We start from the raw sequence: 8,643 nt of genomic DNA, 5'->3' as shown, positions 1-8,643 counted from the left end.
AAGATACTGTTCAGTTTCTTATTTTCTGTTCCGCAAAAATGCTACGGAGCTAGATGTTTGTGGACAAATCAAAATCCAGATGCGTTCGAAACCGTCTCATGTGTAAATCACAGATATTTATCATGTGAGATCTACGGATGGCTAAATAAGTCACTTGGCTTATTTTTTGTTCTTATTTAAATTTTTTTTGTATTTGTTAGTTTTTGTCAATTTTTTGAAATTATTACTTCTTCATGAAAGATGAATTTAAAAAGTAAAAAATTACGATCGAAATTCAATGTTTTTTGAATAAAGACGAAAAAATTAGTTTGTTGGTTTATTTTTGTCTTTATTAAAAAAATTAGATTTCGATCGTAATTTTTTACTTTTTAGATTTCTTTTATTATGACGAAGCAATAATTTTCAAAAAAATTTATCAAATACGAAAAAAATTTAAATAAAGGAAAAAAAAATAACGGCTTATTTAGCCGAACAAATATATCCAAGTTGACAATTTATCTTCGAAGGGCCGTCGGTGGCACACTGGCAGTGCATCTGCGGTGGCTGGTGTCTACTTGTGGGTAACCAGAAGGGCATCTCTCCCACAAACTTCTCTCTCTCTCTCTCTCTCTCTCTCTCTCTCTCTCTCTCTCTCAACTTGCTATTCCGACGCAGTCCCATTCTTGATTCTTGAAAGGAAAATCGGCAATGGAATGTGAAGAAGACTTGGATGAAATGGGAAGAGACGTATGCAGATGCAGGTAAACCCCTAGGAATGGGCCACTACCTAATTAGTAACTTGTAGCGATGCAAAGGTAGCAGTTTAATTAAGAATGTATGTTTTGTATATGCTTGGAATGGTGGTGATGAATTTGTGATGCAAGTACTCTCTATTTCTGAATTGTCGTCGTCCACAGACTCACTTTCTGAGTATTGTTACGCTTTGAAGCCAAGGACCCAGAAGTGAGTAGGGCCTTTTCCTTAATTTGATGTTTACCGAGTGTACTTTGGAGTGAATGAGACATCTGAACTAGACCGACTTACAAATCTAGTATCCACAAATTAAATGTCATAGAAAATGTGCAATTGCCAACAATTCAGTCATAGCCCATAGGCATGGTTAGGTCTCTGTTAGACGGAGTAGTTCCCAACTAATTGCGTACCTTAATCACCTAAAAGAAGGTAAGATTGGAATGACAAAAAGAAAAAGAAGGTGGTGTGATCGAAGAGTACTTCATTCCCACTACTTGTTCATATCTGTATCATTGCTTGAACAGCATGCAATGAAATGATAGCAAGGAACATATTCTTTGCTTTGAAGTTAGCAGGGTCGCCATCATGAAACTTCTCTTTTGGTTCACAATATTGTTTCTTGCGTTGCAGAAAACTAGAATCTCCATATGCATATATATGTTGTTCCAAACGATTGTTTTGAATTGTCCTGTTGACTCAAACCATGAGTGCTGATGAGCATAAGTTTCGATTCAAAACAATCTTTTGGGACAGCATATATATGCTGTTTTGTCTTGTGTTTGTTGCAGAAAATTTGAGTTACCTTGTTTTCAGTGTAAATGGGTATGAAAATTTGGATAGATCAGATGGTGAATTAGCATATTTTAGCATAAAACATGGGTACTCATGAGAAAGTTCATCCTTAATCGAATTGAAGTATTTTCTTCGTATACACACCGGTTTACATTGATGTAATGTTTTAAATCATGTATTGTAGGATTTGTGAAATTGGTGAAATGGAAGATGATGCATGGACCATGGTGCAGAAAAAGGGGAACCAGTTCGTTGTTAATGACCAACCTTTTTATATTAACGGATTCAACACATACTGGTTGATGGTATTTGCTGTGGATCAATCTACAAGAGGAAAAGTCACAGAAGTATTCCAACAAGCATCTTCTGTGGGTCTAACGGTTGGCCGTACTTGGGCTTTCAATGACGGCCAATGGCGAGCTCTTCAAAAATCGCCATCCGTTTATGATGAAGAAGTTTTCAAGGTGATTCTCTTGGATTTAAGCCCCAGCCCCACAACACCCCCCCCCCCCCCCCCCCCCCCCCCCCCCCGGCACAAACATACAACATCTGTGCTTCTTCTTTTTTCGCAAAATGGCATGTGACATGTCATCTTTGGTTCCTTAGGCTCAATGGTTCAATAACAAGTGACCCCCTTATGGAAGAATGACAATAGTGGCGTATGGAATTTGTACATATTTTTGCTATTCAACCTTGGTTGGTGTTTTCATTATTAATTCTGATTTTTGGAAGTTATTTTCTAGGATTTTTTGAAATAGAACCTTTTTTTGTGTGGAAAACATTAGTAAATCTGTACAATCATCAAAAACTATTCTCGCTTTGAAGGAACTAGATATGTAAATAATCAGTTCCTCGCTATTTTCTACAAAAGTGACTCTTAAAACAACAATCAGATAGGAAAGAGTCAATGCTTTACTGTTTTCCAACTTCCTACAGAAAGCCGGTTGTCCAGTAGTAATTGCAATCTAGCCTAAGCCTATCGCTTACTTGGTTATACTACTGTATACATGTCTAATGCATCATGAACAATGACTGTAGATGTTGGTAATTAATAAGCATTTACCCTGTATCTCATTTTAGATTTTAGAATGGAATTGCAGGCCTTGGATTTTGTGGTCAGTGAAGCAAAGAAGTACAAGATCAGGCTCATATTGTCATTAACTAACAACTGGGATGACTATGGCGGCAAGGCCCAATACGTGAAATGGGGTAAAGCTGCTGGCTTCAATTTGACTTCAGATGATGACTTCTTCAGTCATCCAACTGTCAAAAACTACTACAAGGCCCATGTTAAGGCATGTTCCTAGCTGCTTCTGAGCTTGTCATAGGCATCTTCGGTCAATTACATTGCAATATTGAGGTCTTGGTATGAGTACAAGTACCTCGGATGAACATGAAATGGATGTGCCCGACACTTTTTCCAAAAAAAATGTAGGACACGACTCTCTGAGGGCATGTTAATATATAAACATGCATTCCTTATATGTAGTTTGCATGAATGGATTAGTCGAAAAATGCAACATAACTCTAGATAAAATTAAGGAGGTCATACCATAAGCTAAAAGAATTTATCATGAGGATAGCAATTGCATTCTATGATAATAATAGATAAAGGATACAAAATTTAGGTAAAATTAGTCTATCATTCAATACATACATGACCTGTATCTTCCAGCACAACTTCCTGACACTAATAAGACTAAAGGATGAGGTATGAAACGGTATAAAGTAACATGGTTCTAACTTGGTTATTGTGCTGCAAGTTATTCTTTCTATACAAGCATTTGATATCATATATGTTAAGCAATGGAAATTTGTGTCCCTCAAGTGTGTGGAAGAGTTTCTGCTTTTGTTAAACTAAAAAAAATAGTGACACATTTGGGTGAGTGTCTGACACAATGTCCAATGAGTGTCAGAGTCTGATACAACATTCAACATTCTTCATGATGTCTTTGCTTCCTAGGTATGCCGAAATAGCTAGATCACTACAACACGTGTTTTCATTGTGAAGTCTAATTGCAGCTCTCTCTCTCTCTCTCTCTCTCTCTCTCTCTCTCTCTCTCTGATTGCAGACCGTGCTTAATAGAGTGAATACAGTCACTAACATTACTTACAAGGATGATCCAACAATATTCGCTTGGGAGCTAATGAATGAGCCAAGGTGTGCCTCGGATCCTTCCGGGGATAAACTGCAGGTTTGTTCACTTCTCTATTGCCAGCTAGGATTTTATATGAAGTTTCAGGGATATGTTATCCAAAAGTCAAACTTGTACACGAGTATGCCAATAGAATAAAATTAATACTACGTGTCCTGTGCTTGTACTTGTTAGAACGTACAGTTAAGGAGATATCTTCTCTGAAGAACACTTATTTTTCCTGTAAAATTGATGTGGTTGGTTTGTAGGCATGGATAGAGGAAATGGCAGTCTATGTGAAGAGCATTGATCCAAAACATTTAGTGGAGATCGGGCTGGAAGGATTTTATGGTCCCTCGACACCTAACAAGGTTCAATTCAACCCAAATACAGCTGCTCAACAAGTTGGAATTGACTTCATCAGGAACCATCAGGTTCTTGGTGTTGATTTTGCTTCAGCTCATATTTATGCAGACAGTTGGTAAGCATTCTTCATTAAAATTTCCTCACAGAATGAAAATCTTATGTCCTAACTTGGGATTAATATCAATACTTGAACGCTTCTGATTTAGACATGGATTTGAGTATGCATTCGAATTTGTACACAGTGCATTATGAATTTGAGTATGCATACATGGTCTCTTCTCTTGGCATGACTTGTGGATTCATTTCAGTAAATGTAGCATTGTTATTCACATTAGTTGAATAAGAATGTTGTATAGATTTCCCTCTTCGTTTTTATCACTTATATGGCGCCGCAGCTACTGATTAGACTAGGAAATTTGTGTTAGACTATGAAATTTGTGTTTTATTGAAGGGTTTCGGAGGAAATTTCCGATGCTCATATCCCATTTGTCAAGGCATGGATGCAATCCCACATTGAAGATGCCGAGAATGCCCTTGGCATGCCAGTTGTGTTTGGCGAGTTTGGTGTATCTTCAAAAGACTCAGGGTACAATACATCATTCCGGAACACCCTTTTCAGTACAGTGTACAAGACCCTCTTGAATTCCACTAAAAAAGGAGGGAGTGGGGGTGGAAGCCTTCTGTGGCAACTATTTCCTGAAGCGACAGATTACATGGACGATGGGTATGCAATTGTTCTTTCAAAGTCTCCTTCAACTTCCGACATTATATCTCTCCACTCCAAAAGGCTTACGACCTTCAACTCCTTTTGTTCTTGGAAATGCCACTGGGGTTGCAAGAAGAAGCATCCTTTAGAGACTTTCATCTACCATGATGATCTTTGAATAGTGTGGGTGATGTATAGAAGAATGATTATACTTCCACATAGCATGTATGTATATATGAAATTTTGAAAGCACATTTATCATACAATGGAGGAGTTGAAGTTATGGCTTTCATGTTTTCGCAAGTCGTTGCAGGTTTTTGGTAATAAATTTCAGACAAAGATTCCTCATCCGAAATCATCATTACAACATGGTTAGTGTCATGCTATTGCATTTCCTTGGCCATTTTAGAAGACAATTGGTCTCTTTCGTGATGAAAAAATAGATTCATCCTCGTTTACATGGGATGGGACTTGATTCTCTCTCCAGTAACAACTATAAATACTTGAGTGGAAAAAATTCCATAACCATAAGGTGAAGAGATTTCTACTTGGTTAAGCTAAGCTTTGAGAGAACTGTGGCTGCCTGGTCACCACCCAACAAGAAATAAGGATGCCTCAAAGCAGCTGCAGCAGATAACCGCCCCCTTCGCAGGAAACCTCTCTCTGAAATAAGCTTCGTGGCCAAATCCCACCCTCTACCGGAATCAAGATCAAGAATGCTTAAGTCAGGCCTCATCCGAGTTTTCTCCCTCCACTTCTTCAGGTCGTATCCAACTGTCTTTAATTCTGTATTGAAATTCTTTAATCCTGCAGCTGACCTTAATGTTGGTATTGCCATTTGCATAAGTACAATCCCAGCAGAGTACATGTCGAATAGATCAGGGCTGTTTAGCTGAAAGTACAATGAAAACACACGAGTTTATACTTGAATCAAGCTTCTTTTACTGTGTTGTGGAAAAGGAACTCGAACTAGCCATGTGCAGTAGCAATAGCTAAGTCGAACAAGCTTTGTCAAGCGAAACGACCCTTTGCCATAAATACAACTGCGTAGCCGCGTAGGGATGTTATAGCCCGATATTTGCACCTTGTTTGGTTGCTGATATTACAGAACTTACCTTAGAAACTGGTTTTGAAAACAAAAGGTTCACCGTTTTCCAATCTTAATAATTTTCTGGGGGTAATCGTTTTGGACAAATCGAAAGGATTTTTACGAAATTTTCCAAAACGTTGGTTGTTTTCCAAAATGTGTATGTAGCAGAAGTTTGAAAAACTATTGGTTAAAAATATTTCTTATGGGTGTTTCGCAAAAATGATTATAAGAACAACACCCCCACAAAGCCTTGTGATATTCGATAGACAATTATTTGAGGAAGTTCAGATGCCCTATAGCTTAGTTGCCCTGCAATTAAACCAAATAGGATCTACTTCAAGTGATCTGAGATGGATTTCTCACTCTCCTTTTTCTTTTATCCACATAAGTAATGTTGTTTTTAGGTTCCACTTCCTAGAAAGCATAAAGAGTTGAGGAGTTCACCTCCAAAACGAAAATGGTAAGAGTAGAGTGATACCTGCCATAAAATGGGAGAGAGGAATGCAGCAATAGGCTCGGGCGGTGGATTAGGTGTTTCCTCTGGGAGTACATACAGTTCTGGGGGACAATAGTCAGGATCAAGCAAGCCACGGTTGGGTACATAGTTCTTGCCAATCCGAAGATCTGTGGCTGCCCCGAAATCTATGAGCTTAATCCGTCCCTTCTTTGTTACCACTAAGTTTGATGGCTTTATGTCTCGGTGAACGATGCCCGTGTCATGGATTTTCTTGAGCGAAGTAATAATCTGGCGCATAATTTGCTTGATAATTAATGCGTTTCGCTTAATCGAGTCCAGTCCTTGCAGAACACGACCAAACATGACCGACTCCAAGTTCAAAGGAAAATTGCGATCTTTCATGTAATCCAAAAGGTCTAGATCTCCCTGTCACATATGATTTCTCTGTATAAGTTCCATATGCAGTATAGAAAGGATTTATGGGAAATTGATAGGACACGAATAAGGCTGCCCAAAAAAAAAATAAATAGATTTAGTACCTCAAATTTCCATACAAGCCATTTACCGCCTTTTGTAAATTGCGCATTTGTTTTGTCAGCAATAAAAGTTCCAAGGAACTCGGCACAGGTTTCAGGAGCTGCTCTTGACAGCCTATAGTTGAACCATTCCTCAAAGTCACCACATTCTTCAGCACCTTGAACTCCAACCTTCACCTGATAACTTTCTTACATAAGCAATATAAATAATCCATTCAAATGTCAGAAAGACAGGGCGGTCTCTTAAAAAAAATTCAAGAAGAACAAAACATAAGCATAGTGATACAACAAAAATGAAACAACATAAAGGAATTCTTCTATCAGATTCAAGTTTCATTATGTTTTGATTTTGGTGTCTCTCGCAACTATATGATTTGGTAAGTAGATAGCGTATCAGCGCAGAATAACTACCTCAGCATCAAAGTAGTAATACAAAAGACAAAAACATATCGAGCAAAAAATGTAAAGCAAAAATATATTGAGCAAAAAAGTAAAGCAAAGCGAACATATGAAAGCAACAACTGTAGGTTCAATAATTGGAAGTGGACTATTAGAATAAATGTCAATGAAAAGATTCTATATAAGGCGATCCTACCCAGTGGCTGGGGCTATAGCTCCCAACCAGTACTCTCTCATATGAGTCATATTATCAAGAAAGCAAAATAGAAGGCAATGGGTGCATTTCAAGAATGACCCATAGAAATCGATTGTCACGTATTAGCAGATTGAAAACGAACAAATCAACAAGGAATCCAACCAGTCCACAATGTCTCAATGAAATATATCAGATGAGACAAAATTGGGCAGTAAGTAGAAAATACGGTCTTTTAAGTTATGATCAAATGGTGATAAAAAGGAAGTTATGATCATATGTCATAGACAAATGATGTCCAAAATGAGAACAAGGAAGAGTTATGATGAAATGTCACAGTTTACCTTTTTGAGAATAACTTTCTGCTTGAACTGTCCATCCCTCATTGCGGCTTTTCGCCGACCACTATTTGGTAGTGTCTCTTCAACACTCATATTCTTTGGCACAATCACACCTGCATAAACAACACCAAAAGAACCTTCTCCCAATCTATCCCCAATCAGGAAATCACTACTCTTTAAGCCCCTCCTCCCCAACAAACTGTCCACCCCAATTTGCAGAGGAGCGAGAATATATGAATCAATAGCACCAATTAGAACTCCTGGCCTAGCAGTCAAGTAAATCCAAATAAACCCACCAAAAACAAGAATCCCCCACTTCTCCACCTCCGGTAATTCCGCTGTAGCCCTCTGAAACTGCGCATACCCGGATCGAAAAACTGGGAGTAGAGAGAGTGGTTGGTCGAAATGAAGAGTGTTGTTGAGGAAATTCTCCGGTATGTTGTCGAGAAATGCATTGCACCTCACTTGGGTTCTCTGGAAATGGGTGCTGATTATTCTTGTCGGAGAGAAGAGAGTGGGCTTGTAATTGTGATTATTATGTGGGAGAGTAGTGGCAGTTGAGGATAGCAGAGAAGCCATGGATACTCATCAAGAAAGACAGGTTATGGCGCGAGGGAAGTGCTTTACTCCAAAGAGAGTGCCAGCAAAAGGTTGGTTTTTTCCCACGTCAATCCTTTGGTTTATCCTGAATTGAGGTGGGAATTTGTGGAGAGGAAAAACAAGTACTCCAGTATATAGTATTTCATGTTTTATGGAAAACTGAAAAGACATTGATGCCCTTAAAAGATGAAATAGTAATTTTTTTATTTTTTTATTTGGCCCGTAATTTGCAAATATCAGGAGGATAACAAAATTCCAACTCCCAAATCCAAAGATTAAACCAGAAAGAGGACGGT

At 38.3% G+C, this 8,643-nt stretch overlaps 2 protein-coding genes across 5 annotated transcripts; one reads left to right on the top strand and one right to left on the bottom strand.

Moving 5' to 3' along the window:
• The first annotated feature begins 493 nt into the window (after positions 1-493).
• LOC131326172 (mannan endo-1,4-beta-mannosidase 6) lies at positions 494-5,021 on the top strand. 4 transcript variants are annotated; one of them, XM_058358800.1, is made up of 6 exons: positions 494-740; positions 1,709-1,988; positions 2,625-2,819; positions 3,597-3,719; positions 3,929-4,140; positions 4,477-5,021. In XM_058358800.1, exons 1-6 carry the CDS (start codon positions 688-690, stop codon positions 4,907-4,909), a joined length of 1,296 nt encoding a protein of 431 aa, XP_058214783.1. In that variant the 5' UTR covers positions 494-687; the 3' UTR covers positions 4,910-5,021. The 4 variants fall into 4 exon arrangements, with proteins under 4 accessions (XP_058214783.1, XP_058214781.1, XP_058214784.1 ...); XM_058358798.1 differs by lacking the exon at positions 494-740 and adding an exon at positions 1,367-1,611; XM_058358799.1 differs by lacking the exon at positions 494-740 and adding an exon at positions 1,381-1,554.
• Positions 5,022-5,045: 24 nt separating this feature from the next.
• LOC131326170 (serine/threonine-protein kinase STN8, chloroplastic) lies at positions 5,046-8,468 on the bottom strand. The gene is made up of 4 exons (XM_058358793.1): positions 7,751-8,468; positions 6,818-6,991; positions 6,300-6,704; positions 5,046-5,623 (listed from the first exon to the last, which is right to left on the bottom strand). Exons 1-4 carry the CDS (start codon positions 8,324-8,326, stop codon positions 5,276-5,278), a joined length of 1,503 nt encoding a protein of 500 aa, XP_058214776.1. The 5' UTR covers positions 8,327-8,468; the 3' UTR covers positions 5,046-5,275.
• Positions 8,469-8,643: the final 175 nt, after the last annotated feature.

Source organism: Rhododendron vialii, chromosome 5a (genome assembly GCF_030253575.1).
Source record: "Rhododendron vialii isolate Sample 1 chromosome 5a, ASM3025357v1".
Taxonomy (NCBI): Eukaryota; Viridiplantae; Streptophyta; class Magnoliopsida; order Ericales; family Ericaceae; genus Rhododendron; species Rhododendron vialii.
This window is presented reverse-complemented; position numbering and strand designations above follow the sequence as displayed.

What these genes read in the sequence shown, in the direction of transcription:
- LOC131326172 (XM_058358798.1), top strand. Translation starts at nt 1,436, where the DNA reads ATGAGTGCTGATGAGCATAAGTTTCGATTCAAAACAATCTTTTGGGAC. An exon ending in ACTACAAGGCCCATGTTAAG is followed by an intron (nt 2,820 to 3,596) that starts GCATGTTCCTAG and finishes CTCTGATTGCAG; the next exon opens with ACCGTGCTTAATAGAGTGAA. An exon ending in CTTCCGGGGATAAACTGCAG is followed by an intron (nt 3,720 to 3,928) that starts GTTTGTTCACTT and finishes GTTGGTTTGTAG; the next exon opens with GCATGGATAGAGGAAATGGC.
- LOC131326170 (XM_058358793.1), bottom strand. Translation starts at nt 8,326, where the DNA reads ATGGCTTCTCTGCTATCCTCAACTGCCACTACTCTCCCACATAATAAT. An exon ending in AGAAAGTTATTCTCAAAAAG is followed by an intron (nt 6,992 to 7,750) that starts GTAAACTGTGAC and finishes GAAAGTTATCAG; the next exon opens with GTGAAGGTTGGAGTTCAAGG. An exon ending in TCTCTCCCATTTTATGGCAG is followed by an intron (nt 5,624 to 6,299) that starts GTATCACTCTAC and finishes TTGTACTTTCAG; the next exon opens with CTAAACAGCCCTGATCTATT.